The 24,463-nt window shown below is 44.9% G+C and overlaps 1 protein-coding gene across 10 annotated transcripts in view; it reads left to right on the top strand.

Moving 5' to 3' along the window:
- Window positions 1–2,046: 2,046 nt before the first annotated feature.
- Window positions 2,047–24,463, top strand: part of PXK (PX domain containing serine/threonine kinase like) — a 74,829-nt gene continuing 52,412 nt past the window's right edge. For 2 of the 10 annotated variants that reach the window (XM_082344789.1, XM_082344791.1), the window contains exon 1: window positions 2,055–2,363. In XM_082344789.1, the coding sequence (XP_082200915.1) occupies window positions 2,262–2,363 (102 nt within the window). In that variant the 5' untranslated portion in view covers window positions 2,055–2,261. Of the gene's footprint in view, window positions 2,364–24,463 lie in introns of all 10 variants that reach the window. The other 8 variants (XM_082344794.1, XM_082344786.1, XM_082344790.1 and 5 more) reach the window with 8 other exon arrangements.

Below are 24,463 nucleotides of genomic sequence, written 5' to 3'. Positions count from 1 at the left end.
TAGAGACATTTTGAAAAGTGCAAGAAAACAAAAAAATAGCATGATTCCACTTGCTAGAGACCCTCAGTTAATACTTTGGTGGGCTTCCTTCTGGTGTTTTTCCTAAAATATATTTTTAAATCTTGGGATCATAAAATGTATATATTGCTTTTTTCTACTTACTGTTATATCTAGAGCATTTCCCAACATCATTCAACATCCTTTGATAATCTCATTTTTAATCATTGCAAAATATTCTGTTTATGATTGTACCATGATTTGTCCAATCTCCTACTGTTAGATATTTCCTTGAGTGCTATATATTTGCACTTGTCTCTGATTATTTCCTTAGGATACTCTCCTGGAGGTGGGATTACTGCGTGAGAACATTTTCAAAGCCCTTGATATGTGTTGTCAAATCCCAGTTCCTAGTGCCAGGCCTATTACATGCTTAAGTACTCAGTAAATAATTGTTGAATGCATAAATGCCTTTTGGAAAGGTTGGACCAATTTATACTCCCACCAGCGGTATGCGAGAAGAGCCTTGTCTTGATCAGCCCACATGATAGGAATAATGATTAAAGCAGAATTTTGGTTTCTGTGATTCTGGTAATGAAATAACCCATTTGCCTTAAAGAAATGGAAGTAAAAAGTTGAACCCTTCCTAAGTGATATATAGTTTTGTTTTAATAGAATGCTGCTTTTAAACACACTGGGACAAACATGGAATGCAGAAGAGTTTTGATTATTTTAGGATGTAATCATGAAGTTCCATGTTTCCCTCTTCATATCTCTCTCTCCACTGAGTCTTGGCCTCTAAGTCAGTCTGTCATGGCTACTTGGCCACTTGGAGTTGCCCAACAGTCCCCTTAAGCTTGAGATCTGGGGAGGGTACCCTTTAGATACTGTCTGGGCTTGTGCTGTGATGTCAGATTGCGGTGGTGGTGTTTCCAAGAAATTTTGTTCTGTTGTCTGAAATGTAGAAATTTAGGGAAGATAAATTTAAGAGTTAGAAACTTCCATTCTGAACTGTAGGGGAAGGAAGAAACTAATATTGTCTGAGGTTTTATTATGTGCTGAGCCCCTTCCCATCCTACTGCATTCCTCATATCAACCCTTCCAAAAAGTATTATCTCCATTTTGCAGATGGGGACTGGGGCTCAGAGAGGTTGGGTAACGAATTCAAGGTCACACAGCTGGTAAGTCCTGGAGCCCTGAAGATCCTGGTCATCTAATTCCAAGTCTAACTCTCTCCACTGTCCTGGGACGCTGCCCTGGGAGACAGCACTGTGGGTGGGCCAGGATTACGGCCTTGGGTTCAGGCAGATGGGGCAAATTTGGGGCTGAGAAGTTGGTGGCAGAGTTCTCTGGCTCTGGGTTTGAGGTTCTTGGAGCCAGTACAGTGGGACTGACCACTGCAAGCCTGAGGTTGAGAGTTCTCAAGTTTGAAGGCCTTGTGGGCTGAGCTAAGAGCTGGGGCAAAGGGTAGAGGTTGGGAGTTTGTGGACCAATACCCAATTTTTAGGGTCCCCAGTTCAAAGAGCTCTGGGTCTGAGGGTGCTGGAGTCTTAGGGCTCCAACTCTGGGGTCCAATCCTGAGGGCCCAGCTGTTAGGTTCTTGGGTCTGAAGAGCCAGGTTCACGAGTTCCCCATAAAACCTGAATCTGAGGGGTTTGTTTTAGAAAGTTTCTGGGTCTGCAGGGCACAGACGGAGGGTCACATCCTGAAGCCCCTTTTTTTCTGGGTCTTAGGGTCCTTGGACCTGGGAGGCCTGAGTGCGAAAGGTCCAGGTGTAAAGGTGTCGAGACTGAGAGTCCCGCTTCTGAGGGCCTAATGCGAAAAGCCCATCAGCGAGAGGCTTGGGATCTTTGCGCCTGAGGGATCCTGACCGCAGGGCCCCAGACGTGGTGTTTTCGGCTCTGAGGACCTCTGGAGGTGATGATGGCTTAGGGTGAATTGCCCCGAGATCTGAGGCCCGGTGCTAAGGGTATCGGGTCTGCGGTGCGGCTCCTTGGAGGCGCGGGTCCAGGGCAGCGATGACTGCGACAGTTTGGCGCTAGGAACCCACGGGAGGCGGCGGCGTAAAGGGTTGCCAGTGTTGACAGCAGCCGCGGAGGGGAAGGTCGGCGCTAGGACCCCGAGGGCCCGGCGGGCGGCGGCGGCGGCGCGTGGGGCGGCGCGTGTTGACAGCGGCGGCGGCGGCGGATCCCGGCGGGCGACGGGAGTCGGCGTCTCTGGTTCCTGCCCCTGGTCCCGAGGCGGTGGTGGACGGGCGTTCCGGGATGGCCTTCATGGAGAAGCCGCCGGCCAGCAAGGTCCTGCTGGACGACACGGTGCCGCTGACAGCAGCCATCGAGGCGAGCCAGAGCCTGCAGTCCCACACGGTGCGCGGCCCACCGGGCGGGCGGGCTGGCGGCGCGGGGCGGCCCCGGGCCCTGAGAGGGCTGCGGGCGGCCGGGCGGGGCCCGGGGCAGGGGTCGGCGGCCCAGGCCGAGACGGCTCTGGCGTGGCGTCGTTCCTGGGCCAGGGTCCCCGGGGCCCAAGCGGTCGCTGAAGTCCGGAGGGGTCGAGGATGGGAACCGCAGCCCCTTGGGCCAAGGAGTGGGAGGGGCTCGGCGGTGCCCTAGAAAGGGACTCCGAGTTGGGGGAGGTGTTGGATTCCCGGGCCCACGTCGGGCCGGCGGAGTAAAGAGACCACTCAGGACCCTCTCATCCATTTCTGCCCTCCGCCAGCCATCTCCTCCTCTTTGGGGCCGCTGAGTTTCCCTCCTTTAGGCTGGGGATCTGAGTGGTGGGGATGAGGGTGTGCCGGGCCAAATGGAAGTGTGACTTTAGAGCCTCCTTGTTGGGATAGCAGTGGCCGGGGTCTGCAGCCCCATTTCCAGGTCAGCTGTTTGACCGAGGCACGGGGAGATGGTGAGGGAGGCGGTCTGGGCCCCTGCTGAGGCAGGTGTTTGAAATTGCTCCTTCCCTCCTGTAACTTGCTCCTTAGCAGGCAGTGGTAGCAGTCATTTGAGTTTAAAATCCACTGGAGGAGCATAAAGGAGTAATAGGTCCTCATAGTAAACACAGGCAGAGTTCATTTCTGTTACATATAGTGTCTTTTATGGGTCTTTAAAACCGTGGTTGTTTTCATTTACCTGTACCTTTTTTTGACGAGCACAATGTAATTTACAAGCAATAAACCCAGAAACAAGGAAAAAAACAGGAGCTGCCAGCCAGTGGGACTTTGTTTGGGAAATAATGAATGGGGAGAGAGAGATTCCTTAAATTGTAATGTTTTGTTAGGTTCCCAAATCAGATTCTGGCTCAGAGGCTTGTTTGTTTACCATTGCAGGGCGTTTGGGGTTCATCATCTGGAGGCTAAAGCCCCACAATAGCCTTCTGTTTCTCTTTTTGCTCAAGCTGTTCTGGCGACTTCAAAGAGACCTTTTATTCTGTTGTATTAAAGTGGGACTTTTTTTAACCTCAGTTTCCTCTTCCGACAGCCATGCTTTGTAGGGCTTGTATTGTTCAAAGTGTTCATATCCAGTTAGGAAAATGATCATATATTTTTAAAGTACATTTTCTTTCGTTGTGCATATCTTTAATCCTGTTCTACAGACTTGTGAGAAGGCACTGTATAGGACAGAATTTGTTAACACCTCTGTAATTTGTGCCTAAGGGAATAGGGAGGGGTTAAGGGTTGAAATTTAGGGCTGGGAGTCAAGAATAAATTCTGCTATTTAATTAGATTTTTTTACTTGACTATTGACCAGGGAATATTACCAGGGAGTGGGGTTGAGTCTTTTAGGCTTATTTGGTACTGAAAGTCCAGAGAGAGATGCTTGTAAATGCTCACAAACCACTTCTTCCGGAAAGCATTTCATGATGGCCACTGCCCCAAGCCATGTGCTCACCTCCACCTTAACCTTGATCAGTTTATTCTGTACTTACCTCTTTAGTTTACCTCTCCACCAGGCTGTGAGAGGAGCGACACTTTTGTGTTCACTTTTGGGTCCCAGTTCCTGGCGTCTGATAGGATTTCATGTGTTTGTTGAATGAATAAATAAATGAATTATAACCTTACTTCCTCTTTTTTTCTGTTTTGTGTAAAATGGTAGTGATAAAAATTGGAGCAACATGACATATGAGGTTCTGCGTTAAGGGGTGAGTGCTGCAGCAAGGCAGTGAAAGGTGTAGTAGGATTCCATTTTTATTGCAGAGATTTTCTTTAAGTAATAAAGTAAAATAATTTAGGGTAGAGAATGGCAGTTCCTATAATGATGACGGAACACAGACAGTGACTCACAGGAGACACATAGAGGCAGATGTGGTGGAGTAAAAAAAATTGCAGCATTGTCTTGTGTAATTTTTGACTGTTTTGTGTTCTTGTCATTTTAGCTGTAAAATCTAAGAGTGAAAAGTATTGCATCAGCCCTGAACTTTATTGAGAAAATGATATGTGATGCAAACTTTTTGGACTATTAGTGCCTTAAGAGTAAGTCCCTTTAAAACAGGAACTGTTGGAAATTGTTTTGGAAAGAAGTAGTTGTTAAGAGTGGTCTACAGAAAAAAAAGGCATTGTTTTCTGTTGGGAAGGTTGAAGGTGGCTTTCTGGCTTGTTAGCTGAAGAGAGATGGTCAGAGGACCATCAGAGTCAGAGGACCGTTCTCCCTTTCAAATGCCGAATCTCTAGGAAGTTGCTCCTTGGCTGTAGGACAGAAACCTACAGAGAGGATACATAGTAGACATCCTTTGGGTTGGAAGAGGCAGGACCTTAATATGGATTTGGGCTGATGCTAGTCATGTGATACCATTGGTTGGGCAAGTTACTTAACCTTTTTTGATGTTTAGCTTCGTCATCTGTAAATGGGGGTAATAAATGCCTGCCCTGCCTGTCTTCCACAGTTGTTACAAAGATCAAATGAAGTAATCTTTATGAAGTATTTGTAAAGTGCATTCCTTCCTTCTTCCATCTATTCACTTTATGGCGCCATATATGCAAAGGATTAAACACATTAATGCGTTTTTATTGCAAGTAAGCTAATTTCTGTGCGTGGTTGCTTTCATTTATCAAGGTTGTTTAGCCTTGGGAAACAGGATTTATAGCAGAACATTTTTTGTTACCTATGATTTAGGATTTATGGACTTGGGAGGGGAAAATTCTGTGGATTGGAAAATACAGATGCCAGAAGGATGAAGGGAACACAAGGTCACCACCAGAAAGGCATATTGGGATAAGCAACTGGCGGAAGGTGCAGGTTCGTAGGTGGTTCTGTGCCTGAAGGTGGTTTGAATGATTTTATTTTCACTTTTATGGAGCCCAATTAATTTAGCTTCAGGAAATAGACCAGGCCTCTGCTGCAAGGAAATGAAGCTTCCATAAAATAAGAAAGGACAGTATTTAGGGATGCTTTCAGCAAGGGGAGTCGGGGGGTAGAAAGGGAAGGATTTTCCTGAAAAAAGGGATTCTGGCAAAAAGCCACACAGGTAAATTGTGGGAAACTTTGGGAGCATTAAGAATGAAGACAAGGAAATATGTAAGTTCTTGACTAAACGAAAGGGAAAACTTTTAAAGTCAGTAGACTGAAGAAAAATGCTTACTTAGCTGAAACAGAAACCAGGGGAAGCTGCCAGTTTTGGAGAAGGTTGTTATCAAATACGCATATCTGGTTTTTGCTGGTGACTGTGCCGTAGTGCCATAGCTCTTAATCTCCATTTCCTCCTTTTTAGGAAGGAAAAAGGTTCTCGGAGGTTCATCTGAATCAGGGCCCATTGATTCTGTGTTTGGTGCATTTTGTTCTTGAGAAACAGAAGATAATTTCAGTGGTATTTGAGGCATAACAGAGAGTATTTTAAAAGTCTGTGGAAAAGATAATATTTCATGTTAAGATCTTTACTGAAAATGGATCTCACCTTGAACCTTTGATTTTGGAAACTGCATTCCTGCACAGTTTGTTTATTCAACAATCCTCATTCCTTCAACAGAAATGTACTGAGCACCTAGTTGAGTGCCAGGCACAAGCTGGAGATCTGGTGGTGAACTCAACCGCTTCTGCTTTCACGGAGCTTTGTTCTATGGGAGTCTGAGATCCTCTGTCTTCCAAGGTGTATACAAGTCAACCAGAATCTTTACCTGTCATAACACAGATACTTTAAAGTTCCTTTTGTGGCTTGATTTAATGAGCTTCAGCCTCTTCCTCAGTGACCTTTTTTAATAGTCTTTTAAACTCTATTCACGTATCACTAGAACACCTGTTCAAATGGGATGCCAAAACAGGAGACGTCGTTGCCTTAGAGATCCTGACATTTTAAGGCAATCCAGTGCTCAATATAAGAATCCATCTGGGGTTCCTTTGGAGATGCTATTTGGAGATTTCTTTCAAATTCCAATTTATACTGAATATTTTGAAAGTTTTTTGGAGATGTGTGCCTAGACAAGTGGAGACAGTATGATAGTTAACTTGCAGCACTTGCACACATTATAAGAAGATAACAGTAGTGGTTTTCTGGGAATCTAATCACCGGTCTTCCACTTGGTTATACATTTGGTTATATATTTGGTTATATATTTCTCTCCGCTTGTCCTTGAAACCCATGATGGGTGCAGTTGGAAAACTGAGTTGGAAGCTTAGAGACTGGTAATTCGTTAATTTGTAGAGTCAGTCTCTTCTTCATTTTCTTCCTATTGAAGAAGTCAGTTTTTTCGCAGCTTGATTTAGGGGCTGAGGACTCACTTCTCCTACATCACCTCTTTCGAGGAGCATCCCACTAGAAAGGTTTCTTGTTGTGGGAATACAAATAAGAACCTGGCTGTAGTTACTAGAAGGAAATGCAGGATTCTGGGGCTAAGGTTTATTTTATGTGAAAAGATAATTTGCTTTGCTCCCCCGGGGGAATAGTGGAAACAGCCACCCATGTGTACACAGCTTCCATGTGGGTTGTGATCTTGAGATTGTTCAAAATACAGATTGTTGATTGGATGCCTAAATGGGTTCATTTGGGGCAAGTTAAACAAACCCTCTGTTCTCCACTGCAGGCAGGTAGTGCTAGCAGTTTCCGGGCAGCTTCACATGAAATGAAGCTCCTTTCAGTCCCACCCTGAAAAGGGCAGAGCTGGACCCAGACGTTGTTTTAGAACTCATAAGTGCTTAAGTGTGCAGGGCGTTGTGGACGGAGAGCAATAGGCTTTTCCCGTTGTTCTCCCCTGAGCCTGGAAGTCATCCTTGTCCGTGACTTCTTTCATAGGTGACATGCACATGGTTTGGGGAAATTAAGGTGTGCCTCTTCTTCAGAGGTGATGATGGAGGCCCCGTTTCTTCAGTTTGAAACTTTTGACTCAGGGCTAAGGAACAAGTACTTCACCTTGGGTAAATACTCTGACCTCAGCAGGGGGAAGAGTCTAGGCAGCTTGGCCATTTTGTCTCTGGCTGACTTTCTGACCACCAAATTTGAGGTAAATTTGACCATTTCTAGCTAAACATCAAGATATCACGTGTTTCTTCCTGCTTACTAAAAGAGTACAGTTGAAAGCAAAAGGGAATTCTGTTGTCATCATTGTCTTCAAATAATCCAGTAGTTACATTTTTGTGGCTAACAGGTATTTATTAACATAATGTTAGCTTAGGGAATCCGTTGCAGAGTAACAGGAGTCTTCCTGGAAAGTTGTTTGTGTAACAGCTTTATATAATTCACATACCATACAGTTTACCCATTTATGGTATACAACTCAATCGCTTTTAGTATATTCACAGAATTGTATATCTGTCGCCATACTCAATTTTAGAACATTTTTGTTACCCTGAAAAGAAGCCCCCAACCCCTTAACCCTCACCCTGGAAGGTTTTATAACATTGCAGGATGCTAACCTCGGGATATATTCTGAGTCCTTTAACTCTTTGGGTCCAGCTCATTTAAGGATCTCATCAGAGGGACAAATTCTCCAAAAACAGTCATACACACGTTTATATGACCTCTCAGAACCTCACTGACCTGAAGCCTGCTCTTGGGCTGTGGACCTTCAGGCTGGAATCACTGGAAAAATCTTGAAAACTGTAAACTTGGAGAGTTACTTATTTCAGTTGGTGAGAGATGTGCATCTAAAAAAATGTGCTGCACTACCACATATACCCTTATTTTTTTTTTTTTTTTTTGCCACGCCCCACGGCTTGTGGAATCCTAGTTCCCCGGCCAGGGATTGAACCTGTGCCCTTGGCAGTGAAAGCTTGGAGTCCTAACCATTGGACTGCCAGGGAATTCCTACATACAGCCTACTTTAAGAAAACCCACTGCAGTTGACCCTTGAACTACACGGGGGTTAGGGCACCAGCCCTCCTTGCAGTGGAAAATCTGCATGTGACTTTATAGCCAGCCCTCTGTATTGGAGGACTCAACCAACCACGGATGGTGTAGTACCGCAGTACATATTTACTGAAAAAAATCCCCGTGTAAGTGGACCTGCACAGTTCAAACCCCTGTTGTTCAAGGGTCAGCTGTATCTAGAACAGTAGATGAATTATGTCCTGTTATTGTGAAGAGTTGCTCTTAGTCACAGCCTGCCTGGGGCATGTAGGTGTGCATGCCAGGTGACTTAGTGGACAGAGCGCACAGGGGAAGGGCAAAGGGCGCTGTGCTGGAAAGCCCGGGCCTCGGATCTGCCTCTTATCACAGCACCTCTGTTTATGATATCCAAACAAGGCTGCCCACATTTCTTTGACATGGCTCATCAGAAACAGGCCATTTCTCCTCATTAATTCAGCTGAGGCTTTTTTGGGGTGCTGGGAGGAGGGAATGAATGGAGGATTGCTGTGGGACAATCCTGAATCAAAAAATGTCTGAGGACCACCTGGAGATGTGAAAGGGAAGGAGTGTTGTTCATCCATCCTTCCTTTGAGCCTGCCCTTCCCCAGGGGACAAGTGATTCCTGGGCAGGGACTTCAGTCCTGCAGGCTTTGCTCTTTGCAGAAGCAGAGGGGAATGAAGCCCGAGGCGGGCCTGCTCACATCAGACCTCTAATGTCAGGGTAAGGGTCTGGCCAGTGCGATGGCACCCACTGACCCAGCAGAGCACAGGGAGTGGCTGGGGGCCCATTGTCATGCTCTGGGCATCTCTGCCCGTGACCAGGTAGATAACCACACTCAATAGCAGCCTTGCGCTCATTTGTCCCATGGGTCCTTCGCGAGCTCCGGTTCTTTCCGGGCAGTGTGGTCAGCTCTGGGGGTGCAGTGGGGAGAGGCCCTGCTCTGGGCGCTCTCAGGCTTTTGCGGGTGGAGAAGTGGGTCTGTGCTTGGAGGGCACACCTCTGCCCCTTCCCACTCCTTAGATGGAAAGGGCCACATGGACCTCTTGTTCTGGCCATGTGGATGCCTTTCTCTTTGAGGTGTTTTTTTTTTTTTAATCTGAAATCCAGCCTTTCATGTCTATGTATTGCTATTTTGATTCAGTTTCAAACCATGTTCCTGCCACATAGATAGTAAGCATTCGGTAAGTATTGTTGAATGCGTGAGTTTGTTGAATGAATGCATTTATTCAAGGCACAGCTCAGGAAACCCTTCCTGTGGACTGCTACCTACCGTCTTACCTACCAAGCTGAGTGTGGTTTCCTTCCTCTGAAATTCCCATTCAGTTTTAGTTGTCCAAAAGTTGCAAGCATTTTACACTGATTATTTCTTATTCCCTGTTTTCTATTTATACCCTCCCTTTCCAACACATGTGAAACTGTAAATAACTTGAGGAGGGGGCAGTGCCTTAATGATCTTGCTTAGTCTCTCCAGCCTCAGTTTCTTCATCTGTGAAGTGGGGATAGTAAGAGGATGCTAGGGCTGCTGTGAGGATCAACTGAGCTCAGACACACGGGGCGTTCTGAACAGAGCTCAGCACACAGATCTCACTGTTTTTGTTGTAGTTTATTACCTCTGTATTTTCTAGAGCACTAGTAACTTTTTAGGCACTAGTACTTTTTAGGTGTTGAATGGAAAAAGGAAAATTATTTATTTAAAAGTTTGTCTCACTGTCAACTGTGACTGCTAACAAATAGCAAAAAACCCAGTAACGTCTCAAAGAACACTCCCACTGCCCTGTCACCCCTGCTTGTTTTTCCCTTTTACCCTGGAGGGACACGCTGTGACAGCCAGGCTCTGAGATACAGCACAGGGTCTCCTTACCGGGCCTGCCTGGCAGCAGAGCTGGCTGTTGGTGTTCAGAGGTGGCAGAAGAGGTGGAAGAGGCAAGTGGGCAGGCCACGGGCTCAGCTGCAGGCCTGGCAGAGGAGCTCCCGGAGGCCAGGCCTGAAGGGAGGAGGCCCCTGGCCAATGCCCATTTCAGCTCCTCACATCCCAGCTTTTGTTCATCGCCATAGGAATCCCAACGTCAGTTCACACACACTTGACCTCTGGCAGCGGGGTGAAAAAATAAAATCGCCCTCTGCGTTGTTCTTTTTCCTGCCACTTCCTCTGACAAGTGACCACGCTAATTGACATTTGTGGGGGTAAGGGACAGCTGACATCTTTCAGAACGCTGCTTCCTGAGAAATGCATTTATATTCTATGTGGCCCAGCTGTCTTCCTTTCCCCTAAGAGGAGTGCAGTCAGGCTGTGGGTACATATCCTGGGCTTGGATGCAGTCTGCTCTATGAATGAAGCATACAGTTTCTGCCGTGTCAGAAAGCCTCTAAGATGTTGGGAACATTAATGAGCATTTATGAAGAGTCTTCTGCGTGCCAAGCACTGTGCTGTGTATTAAGGTAAAAAGATGAATGAAACAGGGAGCTTATATCCCGGTAGAGGTGGCAGACCTCTAAACCAAAGAAGTAAGGTATTGAAAGTGCCAGTCTGGAAGGATTGGGACTTTGGGATTAGTAGATGTAAACTATTATATATAGGATGGATAAACAACAAGGTCCTACTGTATAGCACAGGGAACTATATTCAATATCTTGTGATAAACCATAATGGAAAAGAATATGAAAAAGAATATATATGTGTATGACTGAGTCACTTTGCTGTACAGCAGAAATTAACACAACATTGTAAATCAACTGTACTTAAATAAAATTAAAAAAAAATGAAAGAACGTGCCAGTCTGCCCTGGAGCAGGGAGGGCAAAGTGGGCGTGGCTCAACCCAGGTCCTCCTGGGGGAACTAGGAAAGGCTTAACAGAGCCTTTCAGAGAACTTGTTCTAAATCAGCACTCCCCAGGCCTTTTTTTTAAAAATACATCTTTATTGGAGTATAATTGCTTCACAGTGCTGTGTTAGTTTCTCTTGTCCCCAGGCCTTTTTAACTGATATATATATATATATATTTTTTTTCATTATTTATTTATTTATTTGGTTGTGGCAGGCAGGCTCCTTAGTTGCAGCAGGCGGGCCCCTTAGTTGTGGCTTGCCAGCTCCTTAGTTGCGGCATACGAACTCGTTCGTAGTTGTGTCATGCATTTGGGATCTAGTTCCCTGACCAGGGATCAAACCTGGGCCCCCTGCATTGGGAGTGTGGAGTCTTATCCACTGCGCCACCAGGGAAATCCCTCCCCAGGCCTTTTTTAACTCGCAGACTCTTTTCATAGTAATAATGAATTGTGAAAACCTCCTCTGGAAGTGATTTTAAATTTAAAAAATATTTTATTCAGATTAGCACATTTTTGAAAATTATATTAATGTTTGGGATCAGAATTATACTGGTTTCTGAAATCTTACAGACAGTAAGAATTGTGATAAGGTGAATACAACTTAAGGCACCGATAAAGAGCTTCTTCAGACAATTTGCAGAATAACCATTTTTGTGATGATTCGCACTTCCTGTGTTTCTCACTGATTTCTCACTAAGTCATATTTTGCCATTGGCATTCCTTAAGCCTGCCTTTAGTCATGGTCCATTATGGGTGTAAATGAAAACATATACGACTAAGAACAAAATAATTTTAAAAGCTATGTAATGGTCAAAACCATGGTAAACCAACTAAACGATGCACACACTCATCTGATCTCTGTGGTGCCTCCCATACTTCTTGCATGCTGCACACTTGCAGGCTCTTTGCCTGTTTTGAGTTAAAGGGAGAAAATACTTAAATAATTATTTATTGACAGATTTTTTTTTTTTTAAAGTAGAAATAGAAACAGAAGCCTTATAGCCTTTAACACATAAATTCTGAAACACTTAACAGAGCCCCTAACTGTTCATCTTGTTCCAAACTCTTACTAATCCACCATAAGGATCTCAGTTTAAAAAACTAAAGAATGAGCAGCTATGTTCTCTGAGGTCAGGATGCATTTGCAGGCTGCAGGAGGTCATTAGTTTATTCAGCTGATACTGCTGTGAGTATGCCCCTGTATTCCTGGCACTATCCTAGGCACTTGGGATGTACGTCTAAGCAAGAAAGACTTGGTCCCTGCCTTCATTTGTTCATTCATCCCACAAGGATTTACTGTGGAGGATTCTGGTGTGGAGTAAAAGATGGAAAAGGGGGACTTCCCTGGTGGCACAGTGGTTGGGAATCCGCCTGCCAGTGCAGGGGACATGGGTTCGAGCCCTGGTCCAGGAAGACTTCACATGCCCTGGAGCAACTAAGCCCGTGTGCCACAACTACTGAGCCTGTGCTCTAGAGCCTGCAAGCCACAACTACTGAGCCCACGTGCCACAACTACTGAAGCCCGTGCGCCTGGAGCCCACACTCCGCAACAAGAAAAGCCACTGCCATGAGAAGCCCGTGCACAGCAACGAAGAGTAGCCCCTGCTCGCCACAACTAGAGAAAACCCGTGCACAGCAACAGAGACCCAACGCAGCAAAAATAAATTAAAAAAAAAAATATGGAAGAGGGAGACTAGAGCCAGTTGTGGGGCCCCTTGGATGCCAGGCTAAGGGATCTGAACAGCAGTGAGGGGGCTTGAGCATATATGTGGCAGAAAGTGGTATTTTAGGAAGCTTAGTTTGCTGGTGGTGTTCGAGGTTCAGTAAAAAGGGTGAGGGAAGGGGAGAAGAGAGTCCAGGGTGATAACGAAGCAGTGCAGTTAGAAAGGCCACATCTCAGGTCAGTGGCAGAAGGGAAAGGAGGTAGAAAGAGAAGGAGGAACACATCAGAGGGAAAGTCTGCTAGGTAGGGGCCGGGAGGGAAAAAGAGGCACTAGAAATGATTAGAAAAATAGTACAAGGTAAGCAAGGGGTACCTGGTCTTCCCAGGAAGATCGTGAGTCTAAGTTTGGTTTTAGACAATACTTGTCATGATAACAGCTAACATTGTTTAAGCACTTATTATATACCCTGCCCTGTGCTAAGTGCTTTACATTACTTATTTGATAAGTTTTGACAAATGTAAATGTAACCACTGTGTAATGTTTTCATCACTCCAAATATTTCCTTGGTCCTCTTTGCAGTCAGTACTTTCCCTCTGATCCCTGGCAACTACTGATCTGCTTTCTGTTACTATTGTTTCACCTTTTCTAGAATGTCATATACAAATGGAATCTTGTAGGATATAGTCTTTTGTGTCTGGCTTCTTTCACTTAGCATAAAGCCTTGAGCTTCCTCCATGCTGTTGCATGTTTCTTTTTATTGCTGAGTAGTATTCTGCTGTATGAATGTACCACAGTTTGTTATCCATTCACCAGCTGGAAGACTTTTGGGCTGTTTCCAGGTTGGGGCTGATTATGAATAGAGCTGCTGTGAACATGCAAGTCTTTGTGTAGACATACTTTCATTTCTCCTGGGTAAATATTTAGGGATGGAATTGCTTAGTCATATGCTAAGTGAATATTTAACTTTATAAGAAATTGCCAGACTTTTCTAGATTCTCATTTGATTCTCATAACCACTCTGAATTGAGTTTGTTATTATTCCCATTTTTCAGTTGGAAGAAAGTAAAGTGCAAAGAGGGTATGTAACTTGCTCCAGGCCATAGGACTGGGGGCAGCAGAACGAAGGTTTGTATGATGCTAGTGGACTTTGAATGAAAGAGATACCAGTCGGGAGCCATAGCCAACCTGATCTGTTATTATGGCCACACCAGTATGATGGCTGCACAAAGCCTAGGCCTAGCCAAGGACAAGTTAGCGGTCCTTCCCTGAGCCGCAGAACCAGACACTGAGTTGGGTGACTATTTTCTCAGTTCTTCCATTCTGGGTGCTAGGAGTGGAGTTAATTCATTACATATAGTGGAGACCTTAGGGCAGTGCTGTCCAATGGAAGTATAACGCAAACCATGTGTGTAAATTAAAATTTTCTAGTAGCCCACATTAAAAACGTATAGAGAAACAGGTGGAATTAATGTAAATAATATAGCCTGCTTAACCCACTATATCCGAAATACTGTCATTGATTATATGTAATCAATATAAAAATTATTAATGCATTTTACATTCTCTTTGTCATATGAAGCTTTTGAAATCTGGTGTGTATTTTCTAGGATTAGCCTCATTTCAGGTGCTCAATAGCCACACACTGCTTGTGGCTACTATACTGGACAGCACAGATGTAGACATTAAAAATAATATCCAGAGGCATAGTTACTAAAATGGAAAAAATTCATGTTATATTAAGTGGGAAAAAAGCAAGTTATAACACTATGCTTAGTATGCTTACATTTTCATAAATATCTGTTTATATCTGCAAATAAGTAGTCTATAATGGTATTGTAGCCACTGGACTACTTAAATTTGATAAAATTTAAAATTCAGTTCCTAAGTCACACAGGCCACGTGTGCATAGTGGCTGCCATATTGGACCTCACAGCCTTAGGTCATTATTTTCTTCAAACCGCTGACCTGATTGGGGAAGGCTGAGCTAGAGAGTAGAACCTTTCGGTCTGCATCCAGAGGGGCTTTGTGACCATTGAGATCCAGAGCCGCCATGGTTTTTAACAGTAAAGCATGGGAAAGAGGTTCACTTATTGTGCAGTTGTTGTTAGAGTTTAATAGGAGCGTAGTGTAGAAACAGAACGGCCTAGTCAAAGACCCTGTTCTATTCTGGTGCAACTGCCATTCAGGTTGCTGAGTACTCTGTAAATCTGTGTCCACTTTAGGCATGTTCATATAAAAATGCTTCTTTCTGCTTCTTCAGAACCTGCCTAGTGTTCATAGTGGGGCTTGTTTAAAATAGTTTTCTTATTTGTACAGAGTCTCTGTGCAGTGCCCAGGTAACAACCAGCCCAGATGTATGTAGACAACAATCTGTGTACATGTAGTAGGAGGTTAGGTTGCAAAGTACAGGGCACTGAAGTCAGGAGACTGGGCTGGGAGGTGCTGTGTGAGCCCCACATCCATATTAACTCAGGTCACCCAGGCCTGGGTTCTCCTTACTTTGCCTCCACTCTCTCCCAGCCTCTTCCTGACTTGATGGACTGGTTCTGCCTGTTCAGCCAACCTCAGTTCCTCAGAATGAGAGGGTAGATGGTGAGAAAGCATTCTGCCCAAGGCCATAGAACCATCAGTCAGGCCTGGGGTGGAGTTTGTTCTCAGCACTTACTAGCTAAGTGTCCTTGTTCAGGGCATCTACCCTCTCTGAGCCTTGGGATTCTTATAAAAGAGGAATAGTGATATCTACCTCCACGCACTGCTGGGAGATGGAATAAGCTGAGGAACAGAAGGCGTAGAGTAAGTGCTCCATAAACAGCAATTATTACCTTCAGCTCTGAAGAGATAAATGGCAGCATGGTGTGAATAGTCACGTGTATGGTTAGTTATGAACTGGAACTCGTGTCTCAGGAAAGAGCACAGTGACATTTTTAGGCCAGGTAGAATAGATTTATGTGTAGTCAGCTCTCCATTATCCTTAGAGATGGTGGCCAGTTCTACTATAAATTATTGAAACCAGTAGGGACTGCCCTAGCTTGACTTCAACTTATAGTTTCAAGCTTTTTTCCCACCAAATGTTTTAGCACCCCTGATACAAGTAGAAGAGTTCATTTATTTGACTTTCATCTTCTGTTTTTCCAGTCTTCCCAGCACAGTAAAAGTGCTGATGAGTTGTAAAATGACCAAAAGATCCCTTGCCAAAGGAAAAAAGATGCTAGCTTGCATTTATCATTGATAACATACTGTGCTCTTATCTAAGCTCAGATAATTTCAATCCTTATCACTCAGGATTCCTTATTTTATTTTATTTATTAAAATTTATTTATTTATTTATCTTTGGCTGTGTTGGGTCTTTGTTGCTGTGCACGGACTTTCTCTAGTGGCGGTGAGTGGGGCTACTCTTCATTGCGATGCACGGGCTTCTCATCGCAGTGACTTCTCTTGTGGCAGAGCACGGGCTCTAGGTGCGCAGCTTCAGTAGTTGTGGCACACAGGCTCAGTAGTTGTGGTGCACAGGCTTAGTTGCTCTGTGGCATGTGGCATCTTCCCAGACCAGGGCTCGAACCCGTGTCCCCTGCATTGGCAGGTGGATTCTTAATCACTGCACCCCTAGGGAAGTCCGGGGATTCCTTATTTTAAAGTAGCATGTTTGGTTTAAAAAAATTTTTTTTATTTATATATTTATTTATTTTTGGCTGCGTTGGGTATTCGTTGCTGTGTGTGGGCTTTCTCTAGTTGTGGTGAGCGGGGGCTACTCTTTGTTGCAGTGCACCGGCTTCTCATTGTGGTGGCTTTTCTTTGTTGCGGAGCACAGGCTCTAGGCGTGCAGGCTTCAGTAGTTGCAGCACGTGGGCTCAGTAGTTGTGGCTCGTGGGCTCTAGAGCACAGGCTCAGTCGTTGTGGCACATGGGCTTAGTTGCTCCGCGGCATGTGGGATCTTCCTGGACCAGGGCTCGAACCCGTGTCCCCTGCATTGGCAGGCGGATTCTTAACCACTGCGCCACCAGGGAAGTCCTAAAGTAGCATGTTTTAAACTACATGTGTGACAAACCAAGGAACTTCTTTAAAAATTGTTTTTCCTGATTGCAAATGTAATATATGCTCATTGAGGATAAAGTGAAAAATAGAAAACAATAGCTAAGAGAATTTAAATCACATATAATTTCACCTCCGGAGACAACAACTGTTAACATTTGGTGTAGTTCCCTCTTCCTATCAATGTTATCACAGAATTTTTAATCCTTTTTTAATAGTTAACATTATAATATATACCTTTTCCCATGTATTGAAAAATCATTTTAATACATCCTTGTTTTTTTTAAGTTTTTTTTTGATGTGGACCATTTTTTATTTTTAAGATTTATTTATTTATTTGGCTTCTCCGAGTCTTAGTTGTGGCAGGCTGGCTCCTTAGTTGTGGCATGCAAACCCCCAGCCGCAGCATGCATGTGGGATCCAGCTGCCTGACCAGGGATCGAACCCGGGCCCCCTGCATTGGGAGCGTGGAGTCTCATCCACTGCCCCACCAGGGAAGTCCCTTTAAAGTCTTTATTGAATTTGTTACAATATTGCTTCTGTTTTGGTTTTTTGGCCTTGAGCCGCCAGGCATGTGGGATCTTAGCTCCCCAGTCAGGATTCTAACCCTCATCCCCTGCACTGGAAGGTGAAGTCTTAACCATTGGACCTCCAGGGAGGTCCCAGTACATCCTTTCCAAGGCTTGTATATTCTTCTACTATGTAGATAAACCATAAATAGCTTGTCCAATCCTCTTGTTGCTGATATCCAAGTTATCTTAGGGGGGGAGGCTTTTTAATTAGCCCCCTTTAAAACTGGGCGTAGAAGCTGGGACGATAGAGGCTGGAAGGATGGTGCTCCTTGTTAGCAATCAGAGACTGATAACATTGTTTCCCATGTTCAGAGAAAACGGCTGCTTCTTCCTTCTCGTCGGTGCTCTTGGTGCTGCTGCTGTCTCGTGTGTGCTGATTCACCTGCAGACACCTTGCCTTCGCTATTTTCTTAGCAGAAAAGAAAACTAAGTTACAAAGCTAGCCTTTGTGCTGGAAGTTCTGAGTACAGGACCCTGCCTAATACTCGCCACAACTCTGTTGGAAATGTATGGTTTTGCAGATGAGTAAACCGAGGCTCAGAGGAATTAGGTCACAAAACTAGTAAATGGCAGAGAGCCGTTGCCCTTTCCCTGGAGCCTTGTGGTTGTGACGCGGGGAAGGGGCGCACATCGTAGCCGATCTCTACATAGTGGCCAGCTCCTGCTGCGGGCTCCAAAAGGACTCTGGGTGGCCTGTCTCCGGGCAGCAGCAAACGGGGGTAGATAGAGAATTAGCCCAAGGAAGAGGAGCACTTCAGTCCTGGCAGGTACTTAGGTTGGTACCAGCTCAGGGCGTGAGGGATGAGGAGTTGGCCGCCTTAGATACCAGAACCCACATAAAAATCATGATTGCCAGCCAGATCAGAGTTTGTGTGTTTGTCTTTTCTAGCCAGTTAAATATGTCGTGTGTGATTCTCTGAGATTATGTTCACTGTGTCTGTTTCTGCCCTTTCAGGGCATCGGCCCAAGACATACGAGGATTATTGAACAAGGGAAGGTTGTATTTCATTTTTAATTACTATTTAATTGAGCCTCAGATTTTCCAGGGTTTATTTTCTTTGCTTTGACGTAAGATGGAATTCATGGGTTCCCATCTTAGCAAATTATGTAATTGCTTTGGCATCATTTAGGGGTCTCTGTACTATAGAATGCTACAGAAACTGCTGTTTAAAATGCCGCATCCATTCCGTAGTCGTGTCTCAGGTCAAAGGATTTTGGAGTGCCGCTTTCTCCTGGCTGGAACATTGGCTGTCTTTGAAGTCAGTGTGGAGGCCAGCTCCCCTGGCAGGGCAGGAGTCCGTCCCGCAGAGGAGAGCGTGGACTTCAAAAGGCCTGGAGAAGGAGGCATGCGCAATACAGCCGCTGAATCTCACTGCGCGGATCAGAGCATGTTTGTGATGTGTTCCTTGCCCCTTCTGTGAACGCAGAGTGGAAACTAGAGAATTTGTTTTGCATAAAGTTAAAGCACAGGGTTCTGTGATTCAGTCAGTTAGGTTTTAAATGAAATTTATTTCACTTGGTTGAAAAGGAGATACACTTGGCTTCACTCAAAACTTAACCTGAGTTGCCAAAACTCAGGTTAAGATAGTGGTGATTCTTCAGATGCCTTTTAAAACCCTTAATGCTTTCATTCATTTGGGGGCAGGTTTTGTACATTATTGACTTGCACAGCAATTAAAATAAAGCAAAGGCATGTTCCATCCCTGAAAATCTGCGGATGAAACAACGATAAGTAATGAATATTCAGCGGAGCAAGGAGTAATCATTAATTCTAAGTGGAATATTAAGGATGGTAAGCAGCCAGGCAGGTGGCCAGTGGGCTGAGCAGAAGTCCTGCAACCATGAGAATTTCCTCAGAAAGCTTGCTGTCCAGCAGGGTGGTGCCACCCACTGCCCAGAGGTCACAGCTGTTGTGCCATGTGATACCGCGGGTTTGAATATTGATTTTATAAAACCTGAGGGCGTGGGAGACCCGTGGGGATTTTCTGGAGAGTGCTGTTAGACTTTAGCTGCATATAGGTGCACATGAAGATAGCAACATGCTGCCTCCTTCCCGAAGGTGCAGGCGGTCAGTTAACAAATACCCATCACCGAGCATTCGCTGGACTTCTGCCCGTTGGCTTGACCTTGTGCTGGGTGCTATTTGGAATATGAAGAAACATGTGTTCTAGCCCTTGAAGAACTTAGTTCAGTTGGAAAGGAAACCCAGTCCCCCACCCCACCCCGCAAACATAGGCAGACATGGGACAAAGATAGCTGTAACATGGTTGAAAAGCTGACCTTCCCAGGTTTTGATTAGGTAGAAAAGCAGAGGGAGAGGACTAAGTAAGGGGTGTTGAGGATACGCAGGGTCTGACTGGGTAGAGGAGGGATTAAGCAGAAAGAAAGGGTTAGGACAGTTCAGGCAGGCGATGGAAGAGCATGGAAGCTAGGCTAAGGAGTTTGGGTTTTATCCCGTGGCCAGTGGGAGCCCTGGAAGGTTCCTGCGCGGGGAAGTAGCATAGTGTTGGGTGTCTAGCAAGGTCACTTGTGCTCAGCCTTCTCTGCGGGCCTCCCTATGAAGGGAAAGTGCCGGGAGGACGCGGGTCTGGCAGTGAACTGGGAGTGGTGTGGCTGGTGGGCGCTGGAGACGCACAGATCTGGCCTCCTATCCCAGAGCCACTGCTCTCCAGTCAAGGTGTTTATACTTTCAGAGACTCAGTGCCCCTGGCTGCAAATGAGAGTTATTGTTCTTCCTTGTTCACCTGAAGGGGACGTTGGCGGATCTTGTGAGTGGGGCCACCACCGTAGGACCATTCGGGAAACCCTAGAGGGCTCAGTTTAGGTAACTCCTACACCCAAGAAGAAAGGAGAGTGCCTGCGAAGAGACCAGGAGGGCTGAGGGTAGGCGGAGAGGATGCTGTGAGTTGTGGCGGGTGCTTGGTTCACTGGTTTCCTTCCTCTCAGGACGGGGTGTTTCTTTTTGTAGTGTGAAGCTGCTTCCTATTTAAGAGGTTTTAGAACCGTGATTCTCGCCGCTGGCAGCACATTAGAATCACCTGGGAACTTTTAAGACCTACTAATGCCTGTGCCTCAGCCCAGACAAGTTAGATCAGAATCTCTGGCAGGTAGGGTCAAAGCATGGGTTTTTTTTTGTTTGTTTTTTTGTAAGTTCTCTGGGTGATTCTAGAATGTAGGAGGGTTGAGACCTTCTGCTTTAGAGGTAGAGATGTGGGAACGCTGACAGGTAAAATACCTCCAGACAGCTGCCCCGTCTCTCCGTACTCTGAGTCTCAGTAAGTCTGATAGCTGTGCCAAAAGGGAAGAGAGAAGAATGCCGTGGGTTAGGTGGGTTTGGAGGTTGGCTTAAGTTTTGGCTTTAGCTTCTTTTACACATTTCTTTCCAAGTGGTCTGGGTTTGTGCCCTCACTAAAGTAATCTGGGGCCAGAAAGATTCAAAATAAGTTTTCCTCCCTAGTTTTTCTAAAATCTCATCACACTGAGGCATCTTTGAATGCCTGCCAGCTACAGTGCAGTGAAATCTTAAGTATCTTTTCGGAAACTCGGGAGATACAAAATGTCAGTGAGGATGCTTACTGGGGAAATGGCCTGCATTGGAAGCATTAATCAACAGTTGTGGAAATGACAGCCCCTACCCCTGCACCCTCAGGATGAGTCCACCTGAGTTCCCCAGACTGGTGAGGACCCCCATGTTTCAGGGCTGCAGAAAGAGCCAGGCTCAGGGCATCCCCAGGTCCCTGGGGGTTGCCAGCCATGTCTGGCAGGTTGGAGGATCCTAGGAATCAGTGACTGGGGTTCCGGTTCCCAGTCAGCTGCTTCCTAGCTGTGCAACCTTGGACAGCTCACTTAATTTTGCTGAGATCTACCCTCCAGGCAGCTGTGAGGATTGGATGAGAAGTGTTAAGGGGCCTAGGAAAGTTCCTGGCACAAGATCAGGGCTTATTTTACGTTAATTCTCTCTTCTCTTCCTTTACTTAAGTCAGAAATCACATGGTCCCAATGCCTTTCCACTTTGAAGAACTTCGGTACCAACCACCCTGACTTGCCGAAATGCCCACCCTGCCCCGCCAAAATAAGGGTGTGGTGTCATGAAGAGGAGCAGGAAGAAGGCCCTTGGGGCACGTGGCAGCAGATGGCAGGGATGGGCAGCCGGCATAGGTCTGTGTGACGCAGAGCCGCCCTACAGGGCTCTTAGCTCTCCCTTCTGTGCCTGGTGGTTTATTGTCTCTTACATGGACTGCAGGTTCTGTTCCACATCAGAGAGGGTGGCAAAGATGGGAATGATTCACCGGAGGATTCTGGGCTGGTGACTCCAACTCTGGAGGTGGAAGCCTGACTTCAAATGTCGTGTTTCTACTGGTCTCCAGGGCACTCCTCTCTCTGCTTTAATCAGAGCTTCAGCCTGGTTGCAAGCAGTAGAACAGCTGTGCTATGTTTAGTTGACAAATTGGAGATTTGAGGTGAAAGTATTTCCTTTTGGTCAGGCTGGGTGGTGGTATCAAGCAAACGAAAAAAATTAAAATGTTTTGTAGTTAGGGATGAACTTGCTCCATTCAAGTGGAATGAAAGTATTTCTGAGCAAAATCACTGTGCCTGTTTCCCATTGTCTTTCTGTATCTGCAACCACACTGGCAGATGGGACCTGAGGGCAACACTGGAGCCTTAACGTCTCTTAATGTGTCTTTACAGAAGAAACACAAATGGGGTTTTTGAGGCCACCAGTAATTAAGCGAGCCCTCTAGGTGGGCGTGCACATATTCTCAACGGTGTGGTGTGTGGAGTACCAGTAGGCTGCAGCCGGGGGCAGATGATGACAGAAGTAACCCCTCCACCACGCTGCATCCCCAGCCTCCATAGACTGGAATGACCTGTTTTACTCGACGCACCTGGACCTGGGTTTCTCAGCCTCAGCACTGTTGACGTTTAGGGCCAGGTAGTCCTTCCTTGTAAGGCTGTCCTGTGCATCGTAGGTGTTTATCAGCATCTCTGACCTCTAGCTATCAGATGCCCATAGCACTCCCTCATCCTGTGACAACCAAAGATGTCTCCAGACATTGCCAGGTCTCCTCTGGGGCAGAACCACCCTCTTTGGAGAAACACTGATGTAAACATAAAGAGTGTCTCGGCAGAAACATTAATTAGGATGTCAGTTTGGGATATCATAGTCTGACATCAGGACCCAGGCACCGTCTTGTAGTTACTGCTTCCCTTTTGCCAAATGCTTTTCCCCAACATTATTGTGTGCTGTATTATAGCCAAGTTAAAAAAAACCCAAAAAAACCCCAACCCCCTAAACTGTGCATATACAGAGGGAAGGAATGGAGTCAGACTGTACCTTTCTTGTTTAGAATTATACCCCCAGCATGAACAAAGCACAGGGATTGAAACATGATAGGTGCTTAATTGATGTTTACAATTGGCTGCAACATCTTTGTAAAACACAGGTCTAAGCTTTAAACCCAAAGTATATAAAGCAAGACAGCAGTGTTAGCACCTACCAAGTGCTCAACATTGAACTGGAATTTTTAAAATTAATATTATTCCTCTTATAAATCATAGTGAAGCAATGCATGCTTGAAGTGATTTTTGAGAAATAAAAGTTCCTCCCTGACTTAGACATCAACTTGTCTGCGTGTAGTTGTTTGGAAGTACTCAATTATATGTGCTGATTTTAGCTCTACTATAAGAACGTAAAAGCCCAGACAATTTGCCAGGAAGACAACCCTGAGAAAAGAAGAAAATTTCAAAGCTAATGGACTGATCCCCAAATACAAGAATGTCAGATATTTTTAGTGTTTTATCTTTGTGTATTCAGAAATAATTGCATTGGCACATTGCTTAAGAGATTTGCCGTAGTACACAAGTTAATTTTGAAATATTTATTTTATAACCCCACATGAAACCAGCTAAGCAGGGTGCCAGGTACATAGTTGATTCACTCGTAAATTGAGTGGATATTGTTGAATGTACCATTCTTAACATAGTCCAGAGCAGGAGAAATTCCTGCGTATGTGGACTTTATCAACCTTTGCAAACTAAACAGAATGGAAATGAATGGTAGTGAAAATAAGATCTATTTTAAAATTCAGTTACCAAGTTAACAATGCTTATTTGGCGTTATTTTCTAAATAACCTATTTAAATCAGAATTAATTCAGTAGAAAGGATTTGTTGAGTACTGTGTTGATAAGCACTTGTTGACTAGTGACTATGAGTAATACCTGAATCATACCATCCAAAGATGTTAAAAGAATTCTGAGCATTTGAGGAAAAAAAAGTTAATGTTTTTTATATGATTTCATCTGTACCTTCATCATAACTCCCTGTGTGTATAAGCAGAAGGCTGGACTAGGTCTCTGTTTCCTTCTTATTTGATTAGTAAGAATTACCTGGGGAGGCTATTAAAACTTCTAATTCCCGGTTTCTATCCTAGGGATTCTGATTCAGCAAGTCTGGTGCAAGGCCTGGGAATGTGTATTTTTAACACCCTGTCTTCTCTTCCCTCCCCAGGAGCAGGAAGATTTCAGTGATCAGGCAGCTTTGGGGGTAATTAGATTTGGTTTCTTTGGAAAATGCCATCACTGCATATCTATTCTACCTTTTTACTTGTTTTCTTAACCATGGCCTTTTCTAGTTGACTATGCATATAAAATGCAAACTTTGAGTGGTAAAAATCATGGATCGTAGTCTTCTGACTCTACCATACTAGTTTTGAATGCCTAAGGTTAAAATTTTTAATTTGAGATAATTGTAGATTCTCATACAGTTATAAAAAACATCGCAGAGAGATCCCATATATTCATTATCCAGTTTTTTCATTGGTAGTATCTTGCAAAACTTGGTACAATATCACGACCAAGACATTAACATTGATGTAATCAAGATACATAATCAAGAACATTTCCATTGGTTCAGACATCCCTCATGTCTTAGTCCATTCAGGCTGCTATAACAAAATGCCATAAACCAAGTGGCCTATACACAACAGAAATTTATTTCTCATAGTTCTAGAGGCTGGAAGTCCAAGACTAAGGTGCCAGCATGATTGCCTTCTGCTGATGGTCCTCCTCCGGGTTCATAGCTAGTGGCACCGTCTCAAACTATCCTCACGTGG

The sequence above is a fragment of the Balaenoptera borealis genome (assembly GCF_965194805.1).
Source record: "Balaenoptera borealis genome assembly, chromosome: 12".
NCBI classification, from domain to species: Eukaryota; Metazoa; Chordata; class Mammalia; order Artiodactyla; family Balaenopteridae; genus Balaenoptera; species Balaenoptera borealis.
Note: the sequence above shows the minus strand (reverse complement) of the source record. Positions and strands in the feature narration are given on the sequence as shown.